The sequence below is a fragment of the Chrysemys picta genome, chromosome 7 (assembly GCF_011386835.1).
Source record: "Chrysemys picta bellii isolate R12L10 chromosome 7, ASM1138683v2, whole genome shotgun sequence".
NCBI classification, from domain to species: domain Eukaryota; kingdom Metazoa; phylum Chordata; order Testudines; family Emydidae; genus Chrysemys; species Chrysemys picta.
The window spans coordinates 97,400,767-97,424,006 of record NC_088797.1 but is presented as its reverse complement, the minus strand read 5'-3'; the positions used below and the strand labels follow the sequence as shown (position 1 = coordinate 97,424,006).

The 23,240-nt window shown below is 39.8% G+C and overlaps 1 protein-coding gene across 4 annotated transcripts in view; it reads left to right on the top strand.

Moving 5' to 3' along the window:
• EXOC6 (exocyst complex component 6) overlaps positions 1-23,240 on the top strand; it is a 186,445-nt gene that overhangs the window by 100,900 nt on the left and 62,305 nt on the right. For all 4 annotated transcript variants that reach the window (XM_024101232.3, XM_024101235.3, XM_005301283.5 and 1 more), the window contains exon 17: positions 1,247-1,381. In XM_024101232.3, coding sequence (XP_023957000.2) covers positions 1,247-1,381 — 135 coding nt within the window. The remainder of the gene's footprint in view (positions 1-1,246; positions 1,382-23,240) is intronic.

The window sequence follows — 23,240 nt, the reverse complement described above, 5'->3', positions numbered from 1 at the left end:
AAGTTAAGGTTCCCTACACCACCTGTCCTCCTTTTGTGTGTGCATTGCAATAAAATATTTTATTACATGATCACATACTGTTTTTTCCACAGGACCCCAGCTTCATTCAGGGTGTGTATTGGACTGAAAACGAGACAGGTTTGAAAAGTGAATTAATGCTTGTGTACGTGGCAAGTTAGTGTGCAGCAAGCCAGGGGGTGAATATACAGTTCTTTGGCTAGCTATGCGCTAATATCCCATGTGGGGTGTACACTAGGATTTTCATTCTGCTGTGGCTGTGATCACATGGGATGTTAGTGCACAGAAAGCTGGTGTGCTGTAGATCATGTCCTGACTTGCAGAGCACTAACTCACTGTGTAGATGAGCTCTTAGCCTGGTGTCTCATTCCCTGTAGTTATATGCTGTGCTATGGTGGCAGCACGGGTCTACTGAAAGCTGATGAATGATATTGCAGTTAAAGGAACTGGGCTGAGGCTATGAAATCTGGGTTCTATGGGTGCTATAGTATCTTGGGAAGGCACATGATCTCTTTGTGCCTCAGTTGTACATCTGTAAAATAGGGTACTTCCTGAACTCTCAGGGATGATGTGAAGATAAAATCTTTATTATATTTGAGGTGCTCAGTTACTAAAATGAAGAAGGGCCATAGAAAAGACTATAAAGAGAAAGAAGAATCCTTTACATTGGGCAGGGTTTGGTTGCCATCCAGTAAATGAGGCATGGAGCCACACACTGTACAATGATGGTTTAAGAAGTGTTGAAATGCTGTTTCATCCACTAAGCCCTGTCTGTTTTGTGTACTGAACAAGGACATGGGTCCAGCAGAAAAAGAGAGTAGCATATAATACTGGGTCATAGTTTATGCACAAGGGTGCAATCTTAACTTTGAAATTTCCTAACCTGACTTTCACTTTGTGACCTTAACATTTAATGTAATGCAGAGATTTTTCTGGTATGGAATTATTAATTTGACTATGGTGATCTTTTTTTAATCGTAACAGTCTTACAATGTAAAATGGAATTTCTTTTTAATGAATTGATGGTTATAATTTTTGTTTTTAAACTGTAGTATGACTTGTGAGCAGTATTTGCATTCTGACTTTAAAATTGGCAGTTATTCAGTTGTATCCTGTAATACTATAATTATCTACTAGCAATGCAGTGGCTGAAAGCAATAACTCTTAAAAAAATCAGGTGATATTTGTTGATACAAGGGCATTTTACCGGAATTTTGGTCTTTTGTAGCTGGTGCAAATCATCATAAACACAACACACCTGGAACAAGCCTGTAAATACCTTGAGGACTTCATAACTAACATTACAAATATTTCCCAAGAGACTGTTCACACTGCAAGGCTGTATGGTCTTTCCACTTTTAAGGTATGTAATATGTCCACCATTTAAATTATGAAGTCTAAAAATCTTTGCATTAAAATCACCATACATTAACTGTAAAAAAGAAAAATAAATGAGGGCCCAGGGGATTCTTACATGTTTTTACATTAACAGTTTCCTAAATGTTGAGAATTAAAGATAAATTATCAGTATTAACAATGAACAGGTAAATGTAGTTTTTCTTTTATGGCATTTTAAACATTAATAGGACATGAAAATGTGTTTGTATGTACATCGAAACAGCAATCTCTTGCAGATAGTTCATGCCTTAGTCTTGAGGTAACTTGCGATTTTATTATTTACTGTATCATAAACTTTAATAGATTGTACTTCATATATTGCAAAATGTTTAGTTTCAGAACAATATCAAACAAACAACAATGTTTACCTTTTTCTGCTGTACTTCGTGGTATATTTTCAAGCGTTCTTACTTAGTAATGTCAAAGAAACAGAATTTAAAAAGTGAAACTGTTGTAGTATAATTACATTTCAACCTGAGAATGAAAACGTGATTCTGATATTGCACTGCTAGAAAACACATTGTTTTGAAGGCTCTTAGGTAACAGCAAGACAGAATTCAGAACTTCACTTTATGAAGTTTAGAAATGGTTTGTAAAGCAATAATAGTTATATATTTGTCTTTTGAGAATCAGGTTTTACTGAATTTTCATTTAAAATAAGAAATAGTATTCATTCACAATAATATATGCAAAAAATGTAATTATATCTGGCTCTATACCACGCTATTTTATTTATACCGATGTCTGTTGTCTAGTGTTAAAAGGTTTGAGTCAATATAATTCAATGATTAATACTATTCTAAGTGGGGGGCAAAAGGTGGAAAAACTGTGTTGGGGGGAGTTATGGGCGGGAAAGAATTGTTGATTCCTAAATTCTAATATTAGCTGATCATATGCATCTATCTGGCCTAATGGTTAATAAGATTGTAATCCTAGAAATTGTTTATTCATAGTGTAAATTGAGGAATGGCTTCCATATAGATGTCAATCTTGTAGCACACAAAAAGAGCTACATATAGAAGGTTAATGAACCACAAATCTAGTCACAGCACAGATTTTCATTGCAGTTCATCAAGCTAAGGGTTTGTCTACACAGCAGCTGTGAGGGTGCTTCCCAGAATGGATAGGCCGACATGCTAGCGTTAGTTGAGCTAGCACACGAAAAATAGCAATGTGGCTGCGGAGGGACGGGCGGTGGCAGAAGCTAGCCACCTAGAGGATTGGGCAGGATTGTACTTAAACAGCTAGCCTGAGCTGCTGCCCATGCTGCCATAGTCACACTGCTATTTTTAGCATGCTACCTGGAGCAGAGCTAGTGTGTGTCTGTCTAACCATACTGGGAAGCACACTCCCAGCTGCTGTGTAGTTATACCCTTAGCCTGTTGTGTGGCATCATGGTTCTGAGCTGTTGCTTCTTCCATTGATTTTTGGCAAGATAATTGTTCAGGAAGGGTTTAATGTAAGGGAATATTATGTTCTTCTGAGTGCTGGTTTCTAGTATGAGGTAAATACAGTATTCTAATCTAGACTATAGTTGTTATGGAGCAATCCTGAATCATATGTAAAATTGTTGTTTTGTTGTTATTTGTATTATGTTAGTGCCTAGAGGCCACCAGTCAAGGATCATGGGCCCATTATCTGAGGCTCAGTACAGTAAAAAAAAAAAGTCCCCTTCCAAAAGAATCTAGCCATATCCAAGCGACTCTGACAACTTTTATTCTCTATTAGAATACTCATTTTATATGTGGGAGCCCAGTAAATTCTGTAAATCTATCCATTATAGCTTCATGTGTCCATATCTCTTTATTTTTTGTACTTTTACACTCATAAATACGTTTTTGCCACAGTTTAATCTCTAAAATGTTCAACTAGACAAGAATTGCCAAGCCAGATTAGACCAGAGTTCTGTCTAGTCAGATATCTTGCCTCTGGCTGTGGCTACTACCTGACAAATACTTTCTGGAATGTAGGCGGTGGTCAATTTATTGCATGTTACTACAAAGTACATATATCAGCACATGAAAAACACCTTTCCACCTGCTTTAAAATACTACTTCACTTCCACTTGCATAACCTTAATTTAAAATTGCTACCTATACAAGGGATGCAATGGGTAAACCAAAATTTCAGGAATGTGGAAAGAGAACAGTCAGATCAGAATCTACAGAATGTCACCGTTATTATCTTATTGTCTGCTAATGAAATATGCTGTGATTTTGACATCACAACTGTTGTGTACCGCATTACAATTTTGTATGTTCCAAGATAGACATCTGTGACTCCAAATGGAAACCATTCCTAAATTTACACTGAATATGTGATTTCTGGGATCTATTTATTTATCTATTGCATACAAAAAAACGATGTTAAATTATTCAGAAAAAATATGCATGTGATCATGTAATTAAATCATGTATCCTAATGCATGCACACAAGGGACTTGAATTAAGGTTGCATTATGGCATTTCATAACTTTTGACTGCTTGACCTTGCAACCTTAATAATGTTCTTTTAATGTAATCTTGTGTGTGTAATTTCCTAGATTTCTCAAAAAGCAAACTGAGAAAATAGAAATTCCATCATGTGAAACATATTGACATCCATGTTTCATTTTAGAACCTTTAGATCCTCTGCACAGATCACTGCTACCTGAGTTTATGGAGCAACTGGTGGAAGTAGACTGTTATTCTCAGCCCCTAGAGGGTTTCACAGTTATTTGTAGATGCTCAAGAAATAATGTTGAGACTCAGAAATCCTGGGTTCAATTCCAGATTGTTAAGAGGAATGTTCCCTAGTGGTTATAAGTCCTTCTGCCTCAGTCTTTCCCCATCCTGTCTCTGTTCCCCTCTGCTTCTATCAATTCCACACACCAACTCCTATGTCTGTCTCCCTCTGCTCCTGTCCTCTTCTGACTCTCTGCTTCTATCCCCACCTTGTCTTTGCTCCTCACTACTCTGCATTCAAGTCAGGCTGCTTCCTCCTCCTCTTCACTGCCTCGGTGCAAGCAATGGATACATTGAAAGCACAGGAGATGCTATTTCTGCTCTCATTTCTGGTGCTCTGTGCCACAGTAGCTCTCAGCTGCCAGGAGGAACAATTGCAGGGAAAATCCTGCTCAGCCCCTATAGCCTTGGGATGGAGCATACATGTGCAGTCTGTTTGGCACATAGCACCTGTGCAGGGATAAAGCTTGCTCAGTGCAGATGGACTCTTCAGAGAATTTAGCTGCCAAACTCTCAACAAGCCTCTATTGATCATGTGTAACCTGAAACATTTTCAGAGGTTATAACTTGACCACAGGCTTGGCCTTACCATGAGGCGAACTGAGGTGGCTGCCTCAGGTGCCAGACAGTGGGGGGGGTGCACTAGGACCCAGAGTGTAGAAAATTGTCTGCTGCTGTATTCTCTCTGCTCTAGGTGCACAGAGATGGTGGAGGAAGGAGGGCACAAGAGACATAACAGGCACAAGAGACAATGCAGGAGAAAAGGTGAGAGGGAATAACAGAAAGCAGCAGGAGCTGCAGGGAGAGAGAGGAGGAAGAGCCTCTTATGTACCTCTCTAGCACCCCAGGAGCCTGAACTGATTAACACCAGCTTCTCAGGGAACTTCCTGTTTCCTGCTGCTTCCCTGAACCCACTTGAGGAGAACAGGCAGTCAACTGAAGTAGTAGGAGCCAGTTAGGCCCTTAAGACACTGATATCTTCCCTCACTCAGGCCCTGCTACCAGCCTGCTTATTTGTCCCCTTCAATTGAGTGTTGAGAGCCACTATAGCTGGCACAGAACAGCAGTCATGAGGGGCAGCATTCAGAAAAAGAAAGAAAGCAAAGGAAGCTTTTCTATCTAAGCAGGAAGGAGCTTTCCTGAGATACATAGGCACAAATGTTCACAGTGAGCCTTCCGGCCCCAGTGAGGATGTGAGTGGTGAGGAGATGTCTGATCTTCCAGTTAGTCAGAGTGCAGGTGACCTGGCAGCTACTGAAGCATCCATATCTCCATCTCAAATGGATGTAACCATGCACATGCCTGAAGAAAAGTGTAGATCAGAGAAGAGTGTAGTGGAGGCACAAGAAACAGCTGCTGCTGAGTTTAGTTCCTTAACTCTAGATGATCCAGGACTGTGGACCCACTTGAGCTGTAGCCTGAGGGACTTCCTTGTACTGCATGGGCCACAGCAAGTGAAAAACTTCATGTTCCCCAAAGACAATGAAAATATAAGTTTCCATCCAACACATTACTGGCGTGAAATCCCCAATGGTGACAAAGTGGAGAGGCCATGGTTTATGTACTCAAAAGCCCAGAATGCTGCATAGTGTTTTTGTTGCAGTCTAATAATGTTCCAGCCACACTGGGTTCTACAGGAACAAAGGACTGGAAAAGTCTGGCATGCCGTGAGAAGGCAGCAAATCACCGGAGAGCATTCCATAGGTGGAAAGAGCTTGAGATGAGACTAAGGTTAAAGGCCACCATAGATGATCAGCATCAAGAGAAGATTGCATCAGAGTCTCTTTACTGGCAAAATGTTCTGAAAAGACTCATTGCCATTCTGAGAATGCTTGCTACCCAAAACCTAGCACTGCGTGGCACTTCAGATCAGCTGTATGTGCCAAACGATGGAAACGTCCTTAAAATTGTGGAGCTGATGGCTGAGTTTGATGCTGTACTCCAGGAGCATCTAAGAAGAGTCATCACCCAAGAAATGTATACACACCACTACCTTGGAAAAACAATTCAAAATGAGATCATACAGTTACTGGCAACGAAAGTCAAACAGAAGATTGTGGCAGATCTGAAGTCAGCAAGATATTACTCTGTTATTCTGGACTGCACACCTGACATCAGCCATACGGAACAAATGAATTTAATGGTGCGTATTGTAACAACAACAGAACCTAGTGAAAATGTCCCTGCAATGGTGACGATCAGAGAGTATTTTCTAGAATTTATTGACATTGATGATACTACAGGAGCTGGTATGACAAATGTGCTTCTTAAAAAGCTGGAAGATATGGGAATTGCGATAGCTGACATGAGAGGTCAGGGCTATGATAATGGTACCAACATGGGAGGAAAGAACAGAGGAGTGCAGACATGGATCCAAGAGTTAAACCCTCAAGCTTTTTTTGTCCCATGCAGTTCTCATTCATTGAACTTGGTGGTCAGTGATGCAGCATCAGCTTCTAGTGAGGCTGCTGAATTTTTTAATGTAATTCAAAGCATCTATGTATTTTTCTCTGAATCAACTCATCAATGGCAAATTTTGAAGCAACATCTGGGAACATCCTCTCTCACACTGAAACCACTGAGTGCCACACGATGGGAAAGTTGAGTGGAGGCGATAAAGCCTATCAAACACCAAATTGGGAAGATAGATGATGCCATAGTTGCCATTATGGAGGATAATGCTATGACAAGAACTGTTCGTGGGAGAACAGTGGCAGAGACAAATGGAATCACCAGAAAGATACATAAATTCAAATGTCTGTGTGTCTTAGAATTGTGGCATGACATGAAATAAATGTTGTAAGCAAGAGACTCCAAGGTGTTGACCTTGATATATCTGGAGCAATGGAACAACTGGACAAAGCAAAGTCATACCTACAGTCTTACTGGTCAGATGAGGGATTTCAAAACATTCTGAAGAGTGCACAGAAGTTGGCAGAGGAACTTCACACTGAAGCTATTTTCCCACCCATTCAAGAATACAAGAGTCACCGAAGAAGAAGACATTTTGATTACCAGGCACGGGATAATCCCATAAGAGACCCCAAACAACAATTCAAAGTTGAATTCTTTAACCAGGTGCTAGATTGTGCAATACAGTCAGTTGAAGAACGTTTCATGCAGCTCAAGGAACACAGCAGTATATTTGGCATGTTGTATGATATTCCAAAACTTCTCACTATAACTGAAGAAGACCTACACCAGCAATGCAGGGCACTAGAGACAGTGTTGACACATGATGACATGCATGATATTGATGCGAGTGATTTAGGTGATGAACTGAAAGCCCTTTCAAGATACATTTCAGCAGGATCAACTCCAAAGGCTGTTCTGGAATTTATGTGCACTAATAAGTTGACCATCCTCTTTCCAAATGCTTTTGTTGCTCTGCGCATACTTCTAACACTTCCTATAACAGTTGCCAGTGGAGAATGCAGCTTCTCCAAGCTGAAGTTAATAAAAACACATCTACACTCCACAATGACACAGGAGAGGCTGGTCGGCCTTGCAACCATCTCAGTAGAGCATGAGCTGGCCCAGACTGTGGACCTTCAGGAACCAGTTCAAATCTTTGCAACCAAGAAGGCACAGAAAGCACCACTTTGATTATTCAAACAGATAAAAATGTCAGTGTTTACTATGCAGACAAGAAAAGTTACATTTGCTGTTCAGGTGTTTGAATGTTAAGTGTTACTTAAAATTTTTGAACAAGACATTTTAAGTTGTTAGTTCTCCTTTATTGGGGTAGGTAGCAGAGCAGTACCATGAGACGAGTAGAACAGGAAGAAGGCAGAATTGAGACCTTTCAAAGTTTTGGCCCAAGCGAGGTGGCATGGGAGCGTCATTTGAGCTCCCCGCCTCAGGTGCCAAAATGTTGTGGGCCAGCCTTGCTTGACCAGATTTGAGCTGATTTGCATCAGCACTGCAGAAGACAGATCCCTGACACTAGAATAATTCCCCTCCTTGCCATCCTGGCAGTTGTCAAGTCCCTGCTTCTCAATGAAACAGTTGTAAAAATGTGTAAGATGGGCAAAACAGCCTATTTTCTCCTTATCTGTTTCTCAGAAATGGCTGGATCGTTTTAGCTGAAATGCTCTGATAAAGTTCAACCTGAGGCATACACTCAGCATGGAAAATTTCATCTTCAACTGTTACTTTGACAAAGTTATAAATAACTAGAAAAAAGATCATGTAATGGAAACATGTTACATTCTTTGCCTCTCTTTAGGTACTTAAATAGCCTTCATCATCATAGTAGCAGACCACCTCACAGTTAATGAATTTATCTTCACCCCAGAGAGGTAGGAAAGTACTATTATGTCCATTTTCCAGGTGGGGACTGAGGCACAGACACTAAGTGACCTGCCCATTGTCACACAGGATGTCTATGGTAGAATGGAAATTAAACCCTGGTCTCTGGATTCCAAGTCCACAACCTTAATCACAAAGCCATCCGTCCTCCTCAGTCGTAAGTCAGATAGGTGCATGTGGCTAACTCCAAACCTAGCCACAGCAATTAAATCTTTAATGACAACTTATGTGAGGAAGCTCCATTCTAGCCAAGTAATTCAAAATGTCCATGACTAAGAAAAATTACACCAGATTCTGGTCCCTGCTTGGTCTGTATTACACCATAGTGACACAAATAAGCCAGAAAGATAGCTCAACTGGCCACCTGGAGATTCTTCCTGAGTAAGAGGAATTTCCATATGACATAGAGCCAGTGTAGTGGCACTATGCTGTAAACTTTTCTGGCCCTGACACAGGGGGCATTTTCAGAGGAAAGGGGACTGTGTGCTCCAATGGTCTCTGGCTGCCAGAAGAGTCCCTTGGAATGTGGGCAGCTGTACATAAAATAGAGCAGATTTTGGACTGAAAATCAGCTGAAATTACTTGATTTACCTACAGTGGTCAGGATCCTTACAAGGTCCAGGGGAAAGTTGACCCATAGGAATACAGCTGTTGGTTCTTCTCATAACAATACAGAAAAACAAAAATATATGCATGTATTACTCACATAATATACGGGGTCCTTGGAAACAGCTTAAAGGTGTCAAATACATAGTAGACATATGTTTATTGGTATTGGGGAGACAAATCAGGTTGTCACAATAATTTGAATAAGAAGTTGAATGAACACAACATAGGCTTAGAGATGCTATTTCAATATGATCAGTTGCCTTGTGATTTACAGTTTTAATATACAGGTAAAATAACATGCTCGACTGGATTTTAAAATGAAACAGTTCATCTAGACTATGTAGAAGTTATTAAGTGGACTTATGTTAATAATGAGCTTAGCCTTACAATGGTAAACATGTCAGGATATGAAAGTCATGTCTTTCTTGAGAATTACAGGATGCTATAAATTAAAATGTCATGCTTTGGGTGTATGAGTAATAATCCCATTATAGATCACCCCCAACAAACTGTATCTTTGTAGGTATTGATGGGTTCATATTTGAAGAGAGACAAACTGGAAGATTGTTTATGCCAAATATTTTTGAGGTTACACCTACCCATTTCTCTGACTTGATCACGCATGTTGGCTGTTATTTTATATTTGTTTTCAATTTTTATTTATAGTTTGCTCATGACAAAAGAGGAGATAAAGTACAGTAATCACATTTAATGTATTTAAATATATATTAAAATTTACAAATGTCTGTTTGTTGACCAATCTTCCAAATTATAAAGGTCTTTTCTCTCTAGAACTTTAAAAAAACGAATAATATAAATCCACCGTAACACTGTGAAAGAAGCAGAGATCTCACCTACAGTCAGAGTTACAATTCAGAGTAACGGAATGGAAAATCTTCATAGCTACTAATAGCCATCTAGTTAACTAGTGTCAATTAAAGTTAAAATTACAATTATCCATGCTTTAAACATGGGATCATTTATCTTCTAATATCTTGAGACACTTGTATGGAAACTGTGATCTAATAGTTCAGAAGAAGTGCATCTAAAACTGCCCACGGGAAATCATTGAAGAATCCCCAAAACATTAGAAGTTCTCCTTTGAGAAATGCCTATATAGATTCCCACTCTTGAGGATAAGTGCACCTTTTTTGGATTAGCTCCTGGAGAAACTGAAAAAGGAAGCAAGGTCTATAGTAGCTGAGGTTCAGATGGAGTCCATACATTTTCTGCAAGCACCATACAGTGCCTGCTGTATTGTTGCCAGCTTAATGACCATGGCAGTTATGTACTGATCCTTTTGGATTTTTATGGCAGTTTTCTATGTCTATGAAGAGAAATGGAAAAGGTGGAGAGAGGTCCACAAGAGACATTTCTTTTCTCTGATTCTCTTTTGACAGCTTGTGTGATGGTAGAAAGAGCTGTGAAGTGAGAACTGTATCTGCACTATTCCTATCATGTTTTGATTCTTTGGCAACAGGTATAGTTCTGAAATCCAATACTTAATAATACTTGCCTAATAAATTGTTGACTATTGAAGTAAAAGAGACTTCATTGGGTATAATTTTGAAAGTCATAAAGACTTTGGATGTTTCTCACATTTAGCCAGACCATAATTTGTAGAGTTTTATTCTGGAAAGTCATAGTGTGGTGATTCAATTTCGTTGTTATGATATATATTTTGAATAAATATCTCCTTATTGTTTTGTACATCTGAGGGACTGTCTCCCAAAGCATAATAGGTTAACTTCATCAAAGGAGAACTCAAGGATGTTTTAAATTTTATGTATGAACAAATGTACTTCCAAACACATCCTAGCCTAGAAAGTGTGTATGGTGAGTTCACATTCTCTCCAGCAAAGGCTGGGTTTGGTAATTACTGGTAATTATTAGGTAACTCTTAAGAAGTTGCAACTTGAATATTAGGTATTTAACTATTTATTTATATATATTTTGGTACACCCAAACAAAGGAACAGAATTTCTTAAATTAATCGACTATAAAGGATTAATCCTGTTGAGTAGTTCTGTTTTGTACCTAGATGCAAGACTAAACCTATCCGATTCTAATATCACCTCTGGCACAGATGTTAAAGTATGGGTGAGGTACAATGAGATATCATCATTGTAGAGCAGTGCATTTATGTTCTATATTTTCCACCTGGAGGCCTGCAATTTTCCCATTAGCTCACATTTGTTCTGCTCGGGGTTTTGAAAGTAGAGTAAAGAGCAAAGGTGAAGAAGGCTCCCATTCAGTGTGGCCTTGCCAATTTTGTCTCCCATGTGAGTGCGCACATATATGTGTCTATAGATATATATTATATTGGATATGGATATAGATTCCTCCTTCCAAGTATTTAAATTACCCACTCAATCCAACCAAGGGCTTTCCATAAATCAAGAGATAAAAAAATTATCCAGGTGCTTTAATCTGGCCTGGTGAATACAGTTTAATGTTCACCTCAAATTGTCTGCTGATTTCATTCTTGCAATAAACCCTGTTTAACTTTTCTGTGAATCTCTCAAGCTTTATTAGAACCCATCACAGAATTTTTGTGTCTGTATTTAGTGAGGATATTGGATAAGCATGCTAATCCATTACATTTTGTCCTTCAGTTTTGTTAGTTTATTCCACACTGTGTGTTAATTCCTCTATTTTTCTTATTTCTTTGTAGCTTCTTCCTATATTTCAACAATTCTTCTCCGTGAATGCCTTATAAAAAGAGATGCCATTTGGCCATGGGCATATTCTAGTTTGTATGGATATATTCGTTCATCAAATTTGTATTTGTTTTTGCTGCAGTTAATTTGGGCACAAAACGTTTATCCAAATAATTCTGTATCAGAGCAGTTCATTTTGTATATTGTGGGTTTCCTCCCATACATTAACAAGGTGCAAGTCAACTAAGCTTTTAGGAACTCTTATTTTGTTACACATCTCCCTCTCCCTCATCCTATACAGGAATGTCCTTACTTTAAGAATTGTGGATGCATGTTTTAGAAAGAATGGAGGTAAAACACTGTTATTCAAAATCAGTGTAAAGGCAACATGCCACCTATTTCTATCTCAGTTTTCTCTGCCTCCTTTGTCCTGTAATAATTGAGTGCAACCTCAGACCACAGTACTTTGATCTAATTCTTTTTCTAAACTTTTCTTACAACTTTTGTATAGAAGAGAGACAAGAAGACAAGAAAGAAGAAAATAGGAAATATGGATACTGGTAAAAGGAGGGAGTGGACTCTTTTGCTTCAGAGATGCTCACAGATAAGGGTCTCCAGTCATTCAAGAAAATATTCTTCAGGGAACTAGCTGAAAAATTCACCATCTTCATAAGTTCCCTTGGAGTTCTCTGACCTGGGATGTGCCCAGAGTAAAGCAGTCTCCTTGAAGTAATAAGTGTTGTTCTTAAGGCTCAGTTTAATCTCCCTGAAACACTGCCTAGCTTTTCTGCCTGCTCATCCAGCTTGCCATACAACTTAAGAGCTGTTCATCCATTTGTGTCCCTTTTGAGTCCTGGCTGCCATCACAGCTGCCATGGTCCCATTTTTGTTTTCTAGACACTTTGGGCCTCTGCACTTACAGTGTGATCTTTCCCTCACTTCTGCTGTTACAGGCTGGTTTCTTCCTAACATGAACACTTGTTGCGTTGCGTCTTGTGCAGTACTGCCAAAGAAAAGAACTTCATGCTGGTTAGTTCCACCTGTGAATCACACTCAGACAGAGTCCTTTCCTCTTCTTCCAGATTCATTTCGCGGTCCTTTCCTCCTTACCTCACATATCCCAACTGAGAGACCATCTGGCTTCACTTCTGACTTGATGTTGCAACTAACACTTCCTATATGACTGTCTTCATGACTAATTTTGCCTACAAGGACTCTCACTGACTGGTGACTGCTCTCGTAACCAAATTGTCCAGTGGTTCATTCTCTCTCTCTGTCTCCAGAGTCCATGACCAGGTTGTTTGCAGACTGGGAACTTCCACTCCTCCCCAAACCCAAAGCAGTGTGGATGCTGTTTCCTGCCTAAAGGAACCTTCTCTTCTTCCTTTTGATAGCTGTAGATAAGATCTTCTATCACTAAAGAAAATTCTGTCCCACTGCTGCTGCTAAGAAAGCAGTCTGCCTTAGCAGCTCCAATATGCCCTAGTAGCCTACAGCTTTCTCTTTTCACTGGAAATGCTATGCCTGTAGAGACAGAGTATTTTAGGAGCTCTTCTTCCCTAGGAGATTGAAGGTTGGCACACAGCTGCCCTATTCTTGCCCCTTCTCAGCACCCTTTCTCCTATTTGGTGAGGTGCTAGGCAGGCATCTCTTCCCCTATTCAATGATAAGAGACTACTTTAAACTAACTCTTAATCTCAGATAATGTATAACCACCTACTTAGGGCTCCCAATTATGTTAGGAATGACTGAACTTAAATTATCAAGGAATTATTTTGTGGCAAAAATTGGGCTTTTCTGTCCACAGTCTCTGGTAAGAGATGACCATGGACAGCTTCTAAGGTGGTTCCTCTTCCATGGTATAGATTCTCTTCTTTCATTTGTTTGGTCCAATTCTCACAGTGGTGTCAGCTTTCTGGGAAAATCAGTCTTCTCTTTAGCCACAGTAGTTAACTACAATGCCTTGTTTAGTCTTGCTTTAGTAAGGAATTCTATAGAAATGTCACTTAACTTAAATATGTATGTGTTAGGTTCCTTCAGTTCTGCACTTTGGAATTTCTTGATTCTTGAGGTCTATGTGATTTCCCTCACTGTTCTATTTTTGGGCTCACAGTCTTGGGAACTTGAACATATAAACTCTTCCTCGCTCAGTTCAGAATTATCAGCTGTTAAAGTGCTCTCCTTGGGATGGTTCCCCTTCCAAAATTTCTTAGGCTGAACTGATCATGTTAAACTACATCATACCAGCCATTTTTTCTATTCTGCTTTCTCCTGACCATGTTTCTCATTCAAAATTAATTAGCTCAGACAAACCCTCTTTACAGTGGCAAGCAAGCAAGAGAAGGCTTTTAACTTTCAGGAACATATTCACCTAGTGCATATGGGATGATGCCTCTTTTCTCTGTATCTGAGGTCTGGCTAGCTCTTTGACAGAGAAGGCTGATTACAGTGCCCTGTTATTATTTTTTAAATTTGGTCTCTGTAATTAACTAGTTCACTAAGTCACGTTGGAGCAAAACAGGGATGGAATATATGCTTTTGGCAGCTCCACAAGAGAATCCTTCCTAAGTCTTAATGTTTGCTGAATTTGCATAACATAAAGATGTCATCTTAATGTTTGTTGTATGATGGGGAAGAGAAAACCTAAAACAAGGGGAAATTGTTTATGGAAAATTCTGTTAGTCTTAGTCTTCCTCTTCCTATCCTAGATCTCTATCACCTCGAGTCAGGGATTGCTTCTCAAGTTGTGGTATCTCTTTCAATATTATATTTCTCCGTTTTCCTGCTCTGAAAGTCTTTTGGCTGAACTTAGAATTAGGATGGTTATGTTAGTAACACTTGTGATTGACAGTTTTTGACTGTTTTCTGGTGGGCGGAGCCTTTGCATTCAATGTAAGGACTTTGTCATGGTCTCTCACTTTCCCTGTCCTTCAGTAATGCAGTGTTGTAGCCATGTTGGTCCCAGGATATTAAAGAGACAAGGTGGGTGAGGTGATATCTTTTATTAGACCAACTTCTGTTAGTGAGAGAGACAAGCTTTCAAGCTGTAGGGTTCTGTGTAAGCTTGGAAGCTTGTCTCTCTCACCCACAAAAGTTGATCCAATAAAAGATATTATCTCATCCATCTTGTCTCTAGAACTTAAGTCATTAATTTTCCTTATTTTTCTTCACTTTAGTCTTTATCAATTATCTTTTTTCTTGTCCATATTATGGTCAGGTGCCAGTTTATTACGTACTCTCACTTATACTGTTTCTGGAGTGTACTGTGCACAGTAACTTCAAGGAACACTTATTTATGTGTGCCATCAGAACTTTTTCATTTGGGATTTAGACAACAACAATATGACTTCTTGTGTATGGAGCTAGATATACTTCATTTAATTATCTAGGTGTTCATACTGTGCCTGTCACTGTGGTATCTAAGTACCAGAAAAAAGATCATAGAATTAACTATAAGCACAGACAGCAAGGTTATAAGATACCCTGTATGGTTTCTCTCCTCCTCAGCATGACATAAAAGTATTATTTTTCCCCCCAGGGAACCACACTTCAATATAACATGCTTCATTTGTACTGGAAAATCCTTTTTTGATTAATCCCTTTTTCTTTTTATGAAAAACTGCATACACCTTACCAACTCAGCCATTCTGCAATTTGGTATGTACCATTATTATTAAGTACATCTCTTGGAGGCAAATTATATCAGATCCCATACATTTTAAGTGATGAAGAATATCCTTTTCTTATTGATCCCACTTATATTCCATAAGATCAGTTTATAAGTGTCTCTACCCTATGTGTTAAATTTTTCAAAATAGAAATCTCTTCACTGCAGAGGATCTGAGGGAGATTCCCATACCTGACTCATCCTTTTTAGGCAAAAAAATCTGAGGAACTGTCCCAGATGAAGGTGTCAGGAAGGAGTTTTGAAACAAATTGATAAATTAAACTGTAAAAGTCACCAGGACCAAATGGTATTCATCCAAGAGTTCCGAAATTGCAGAACTACTAACTGTGGTATGTATCCTGGTGCTTAAATCAGCCTCTGTACCAGGTGACTGACAGATAGCTAATGTGATGCTGATTTATAAAAAAAGCTCCAGGGGCGATCGTGGCAATTACAGGCCAGTAAACCTGACTTTAGTATCAGTCAAATTGGTTTAAACTATAGTAAAGAACAGAATTCTCAGACACATAGATGAACATAATTTGTTGGGGCAGAGTCAGCATAGCTTTTGTAAATGGAAATCATGCCTCACCAATCTATTAGAATTATTTGAGGGAGACAACAAACATGTGGACAAGGGTAATCCAGTGGGTACTTGGACTTTCAGAAAACCTTTGACATGGTCCCACACCAAAGACTCTGAAGCAAAATAAGGACTCATAGAATAAGAGGGAAGGTCCTCTCATGGAGCAGTAACTGGTTAAAAGATAGTAAACAAAGGGTAGGGATAAATGGCCAGCTTTCACAGTGAAGAGAGGTAAAGGTTGAGGTCCCTCAAGGTTCTATACTGGGACCTGTGCTGTTCAACATGTTCATAAATTATCTGGAAAATGGGTAAACAGTGAGGTGGCAAAGTTGGACGACAATACAAAATTACTCAAGATAGGTAAGCCCAAAGCAGACTGCAAAGAATTATAGAGATCTCACAAAACTGGGTGACTGGGCAAGAAAATGGCAGATGAAATTCAATGGTGATAAATGCAAAGTAACGCACATTGGAAAACATAATCCCAACTATACATACAAAATGATGGGGTCTAAAATAGCTGTTCCCCACTCAAAAAAGAAATCTTGGACTCAATGTGGATAGTTCTTGGAAAATGTCCGCTCAATGTACAGTGGCAGTAAAAAAAATCTAGCAGAATGTTAGAAACAGTTAGGAAAGGAACAGATAAGGCAGAAAATATCATAATTTCACTATGTATGCCCACATCTTGAGTGCTGCATGCAGTTCTGGTGGCCCCATCTCAAAAAAGATATATTTGAATTGGAAAAAGTACAGTGAAGGGCAACAAAAATGATTAGGGATATGGAACAGTTTCCAAATGAGGAGACTGGAACTGTTCAGCTTGGAAAAGAGATGACTGGGGGGTATATGATAGAGGTTTATAAAATCATGAATGGTGTGGAGAAAGTGAATAAGGAAGTATTACTTACTCCTTCACATAACGCAAGAACCAGGGGTCACCCAATTAAATTAATAGGCAGTAGGTTTAAAACAAACATAGGGAAGTACTTCACACAACATACAGTCAATCTGTGGAACTCATTGCCAGAGGATGTTGTGAAGGCCAAAAGTAGAATTGGGTTAAAAAATGAATTATAAAAGTTTATGGAGGGTAGGTCAATCAATGGCTATTAGCCAAGATGGTCAGGACACAACCCCATGCTCTGGGTGTCTCTAAACCTGTGACTGCCAGAAGCTGGGACCGGACGACAGGGGATGAATCAATTGATAAATTACCCTGTTCTGTTCACTCTCTCTGAAACATCTGTAACTGGCCTGTTGGAAGGCAGGATACTGAGCTAGATGGACCATTGGTCTGACCCAGAATGGCCATTCTTATGTTCTTAAATTTTATTCCATTTTTAACCTTTGAGAGGTTTGCCTATTTTCCCCCATGATATCACTTTAATATATATCTTATTTAATTTTATTAGACAGTGTTTCATTCAGACACTAGGTGAGTGGTTCAGTCTGGTTTAGACAAGATAGAGATATGAAGCTGGGTGTCATCAGCATATTGAAGCCTATGTCCCCCCACTAACGGGTTGTCTACACTTAGAAGTTAATTCATTTTAAGGTAGGGTGTGAATTTAAAATTATTCCTAATTAACTCCCTATGTGGACGCTCTTATTCTGGAATAAGAGTGCTTTGTTTCAGATTATTATAATCCAGTAGATTAAAGTAATTCAGAATAAAGCACTCTTATTCCAGAATACGGCATCCACACAGGGAGTTAATCAGGAGCTATTTCAGAATAACTCCCCATGTAGGCAGACATGGTGATAAAATGTATATTGTAGGATTCCATTTTATCACCATGTCTGCCTACATGGGGAGTATCCATAGTATGGAGTATCACATGTATATTGTAGGATTCCATGTGATACTCCATACTATGGAAGAGTAGTCCCCAGGAGCCTCTCTCAAAGAAAGGAGCAGAGTCATTGAAGAAATCAGCCCTTCCCATCCAACTCACTGTTTTGATGGTGGGTAGGCGTTTTGGGAGCTCCCAGAAGTCCCTTGTTAAAATTCTGTTACCAAATGAAAAGGAGAGTTGAGGTGATTTTGCCCCATTACTAAACTGGTAAGCCATGTCTGTTTGATTTAGCCCGTGGGATCACAGTAGTACTTCTGAAAACTAAACTTTTGCTTTTGGAGTGGACCGCATTACCCCAAAAGGTTGGTGTGTTCAATATTTTTCCTGGGTGAGAATATGGAGCCCTTTGTTATTAAAATATTGGCAGTACACTACTGGGATTGTAACTTTATAACTAAAGCAAAATAGGTGGGTGTAATCAAAATCTGGCTACAAAGGACAAAAAGGGGGACTGGTGCTGTCACTGTTTAAATAGACCTGTGCCAGCTGTTAGACCTAGTTAGCAGCTGGTAAGGTACAACCAATCCCTTAGTGTCTGCTTTTTTTCACACCATCAATCACACTAGGGTCAGGAAGCTCACTCCTGCAGGAGTTAATGTACAGTTCTTGTTATTACAGATTGTTATGAATTAAATAAAAAGATCAAGTAAAGGTTTATCATTAACTGATGTTTTTATAGTCCTAGCAATCTACAAAATAGTAAATGCCAATATAATATTTTGACATTTTAACAAGTTGCTAGACTCTTAAATGTCAAATTAGGAGAGCTGTTTGATGCTTTTGTAGGTTGCTTTGACCATAAAATGCCATTTTAGGATAATCTTTTATTTGACATTTTTACACATTCAGTAAATGCTTTTCCTCCGTTAAAAGTTCCGCAAGGAAACTCGAGGCAAAGAACTGTAAATGAAAGAGAAATTAAGATTCTCAGTTCATATACTTTGTATTCTAATGATTAAGAATAAGGGAATTATGCCAGGAATAAGATAGTAAATTTAGTTGTATGTCAGTTGATTTATATAATCTGACAATTTAATACCTATGTAAATACATGTGTACATTTACCTGCGTTGTTGTTACTTGTTTTCGTTAGGGTTTTTTTCCCTACACCTGAATAGCCCATATAAGTTTTGGGCAAAATTGTATGTCACATTGTTCAGTGTCATGTGATGATACAACAAAAGACCGTATTGGCATGTCCTAAAATAGGGCCTAATCCTGTTTCTTTTTAAATCAGTGGGAGTTTTGCTGCCAACTTGAATATTGGTTTGTCTGACTTGACCAATCTGGGCCTGAATGGAGGAAGAGTAAATACTTAATGACTACAAGCAAGAGGGTAGAATTAGGAATGCCATAGAATATTTAATTACGAATTTCCTGATATGTTAAAGAGTTAAATCATAAATCAAATTATTTTTTTCATGGAAACAGTGAGAGTCTATCAGTATTTTTGTTGTAATGAAAATCTACATATGTACAAGTTAGAGCTTCTTTCTCTTTCACCCTGGAGCATCTTTGCAGACACGAGGAACAGTATAGAGTCGTCATTCATTCCTGTCCATGGTTTGTTCCTCCATTAACCCCAGCCTGGTCATGTCCCTGCGTATGATGTCCCACCATCTAGTCAGTGGTTGGGCTCTAGGTTGAACTGACCTTGGCTGTGCTTGCATTATTTACTTTGGCATCCTGTTATCTGCTTATCTTCGGCAGTGTCCCCACCCCTGTAATTTTTTCAATTGTAACCAATCCTGTACCCTGATTTCACATCCTACTCTCCTTCTAACTTTACATTTGTCTTAAAATCATTCCACTTTACATCCACCATCTTTCAAAGAACTTTTCATCTCCTCTATCTCCAGCCTTCTCATGTCTGTTTCATTTAATGCAGCTGCTTCCAGACCACAGAGTAATACTGTTAGTATGCTGGTTTGATAAATTTTCACTTTAGTACCAAATATAATGTTTGTACCAGTCCATAATTTCATCCATTTCTGTGCAGCACTTGTAGCTAAAGCACATTTCCTTGTAACCTCATCCTTGATGGAACTGTCCTCACTAATCAAGTGTCATAGGTATTCACAAGATTCTACTTGTTCTATGATGTAGCTTCTGCACTTTATCTATTGTCCCTTTTCCAAGATGCAACCACTTTGTCATTTTGGCATTTATAGTAAGCTGAAGTTGACTACACCAGTTTTCCAAGAGAGTGAAGAGTATCATCATCAATGCAAACATGTCTGCCAGTTGTGCAAGGTCATCTGCACAAGTTAAGGAGCTTAACTCTCGATCAGAGGTGGGCATGTGGCCTGTCAGAGTAATTCACTGGGGGGCCGCGAGACAGTTTGTTTACATCGACTGTCCGCAGGCATGGCCGCCCGCAGCTCCCAGTGGCCGCAGTGCACTGTTCCCGGCCAATGGGAGCTGCAGGAAGTGGTGCAGGCCGCAGGGAACAGTGCACTGTGGCCACTGGGAGCTGCGGGCAGCCCTGCCTGCGGACGGTCAATGTAAACAAACTGTCTCGCGGCCTGCCAGTGGATTACCTTGACGGGCCATGTGCGGGCCACAGGTTGCCCACTACTGCTCTGGATCAGCCATTGTTACACCCTCCAACTTGTCTAATGCTCTTAATGTCCAGTTTAATAACATGATGAAACATGACTGATTCCGTGGCCTCTTGTCTTACACCAAACTTTGATTTGAACCAGTTGCATTAGTTCCCTCCAATTCTTATGGCATTGCAGGAATCTTTGTACCTAGGTTTTATAACGGCAATTCTTTTATCTGGAACTCCATATAATTTTGCTGTTTTCCATAATGCTTCCCTTCAAACTGAATCAAATGCCTTTGTAAAGTCAATGAAAACAGCAATTTCCATTTCTTTAATTTCCATTTTTGCTTTTTTTTCATCAACTAAGGCCAGGTCTGAAACCGCACTGTTTCTCACTTACTTTTTCCTGTAAAATTGTTCTTACTCTGTTGACAATTACTTTCATCATGATTTTTTCGGATCCCAACCATAAGCTTATACCTCTATAATTATTGTATCAATAGGATCTCCTTTCTTCATGATCGGTACAGTTATTATTTTTAGACAGTCATCTGGTACCTCCTGTTACTCCCATACCTTCTTTATGGTTTTCTAGTACTTCGATATCATTGTCCTGCCAGTTTTTAGCAGCTCAGCTATTTTATTGTCTGTTCCTGCAGTAGCAAGTTAGAGCAGCCTAACTGAATTCTACTTGCCCATTCGTCTGGCACAAATATATTTATTTATAATTTAGAGGCAAGTAAATATAATTACAATGTTCCCTAATTTCAGAGTAACACATTTTTGGCTCCTGCTGGAGCTAGTCTCACTATGATGTGAGAATGTCCAACTTTAATTCAGTTTTCAGATTACTCAGGAAGAAAAACTCTGAGGCTGTCTTCCCCACTTCCTCGCCTTTTGGGAAAAAGCAGCCAATCACAGCTACAGCAGTAGACAGATAGAGTTCTCTTCCCATCCCCTCAGGAGGGGGAAGAAGAAGCAGCAGACACCATTCTACAAGAAGGCAAAGAAGAGGGGAGAGCAGAAAAAGCCCAGTAGCCCAAAGCAGCTCTCTACGCCTCCCCTACTATGAACAATATATCAGTTCCCCTGTATCCTCCGTCTTCCATCTCCCCTCTCCTGCTCTCTAATATTATAACCCCAGGTCTGGGAAGTAAGAGAAGACTAATCCCTTGGAGCTGCCTTCCCCTCCCCCCCACCAGGTATAAGAGAGTGGGTAGGCATGAAGAACCTGTGAGCTACTCCCCCCTAGGCCCACGAGAGAGGGAATAAAAATCCCCAGGGAGCTTTCCCTCCCCCCAGGCCTGGTAAGGGGTTTGGTACCTCTAAAGTTGCAGGAGGAATCTAGTTGAGCTGGGAGGAAAGGGCACGTGTGAGGTTGGGTGGCAAAATTATGCAAAATTATTGTGTGGCTCTGTGGGTGGAGTTAATGTGGAAGCTGGGGCACCAAACTGATGTAGTCTGCCAGAAGGCGCATCGTTCCAGGGATGGCACAAATACCTCTCTCCAAAAAGGAGGCAAACAGCCTCCCCTAAGGCTCACTCCTCTAAAAGTTTGAAGGTGAAATCCCAACCGATGTGCCCACGCTGAAATCCAAGATGGCACTGACTGTCTTTTTCCCATACCAAGGACCATGCTGTCTCTGGTACCAACAGCAAGGCACCAATCTTGGCCTCATCCATTTTGGCACGAAGGCCCATTACTGTGGTAACACCTGAGACCCTGTCTATGGTCATCCATGGGATTTGCATTTTGGAGTAGAGAGACCTTTCTGAGGGATCGGCACTAGAATCACTTGTCATCGAGAGGCTACAGGATGTTATTGCCAAACCACCCTTCAGTGCTGATTGCAAGACCGGGCAGGGCATGCCTGACAGAACTGCCCCACCATTGGAAGACGTGTATTCATTTTCTCTTCCTCAGAAGAACATAGCAAGATTTTCTTCCCTGAGCATAGCCCCTAATCCCTGTGGCGGCACAATGTGTGTTTTGCAGAAAGTAGTGGCAAGACTCCTTGAGGGTTACCAGGGCCATTTGTTGTATTTGAACTGGTGAAGGGACAACTCACATCCTCTTACACATCTCCAAGCAAATAGGCGACTGCTTGTTAGTCTTGTTTCAAAGAGTGGAATCTGTGTGAAGAATAACTAAAAGAAAGAACAGTTATGTACCGTGCAGTGACTATGTATATTTTTTTGAGATGTGCATGCAGATTCCGCAACCTGCCTTCCATCCCTACTAATCAGAGACTGCTCTTATGGGATTTTAATTGGCAAAGGCAATTGAGGCCTCTCCACTCTATGCCCTTGGCTTTGTGGGGTGAGAGGTAACTCAGGGCACAAGCATGGCCCTTTTGGACACTGCTATTCAAAAAGAATCCGATCTTGCCTACATGGGGTGCATGTGCACCAAGAGTAGAATCTGCATGGACAACATATCTCAAAGAACCCCACCCATACACCTGAGATGTATGAGAAGTTCAGATGCTATGTGGGACATGACCTGTTCTGGGATTTATCTTATATATTTAACTGACTCCTATTAGCATAGTATCTGAGCACCTCATAATCTTTAATATATCCATCATTACAATGCCCCTGTGAAGTAAGAAATTGCTGTTATTCCCCCCCCCCAAATTGATATTGCTGAGGACAGATTGATAATGGGTGGTGTTCTGAAACCTGGTGTGTTATACTGTCATTTATGAAGAGGAAACACATATTCATATAATGTGCATTTTTTATTATTTAGAGTCTATATTGTTAATGTAAAAACTTGTGAATCCTGGCTGTTCAACCATAACAGATATGATAATTAGTTTTCTTTGTAAAGGTGGGCAAATAAATTTGTTCCTGGTCCGG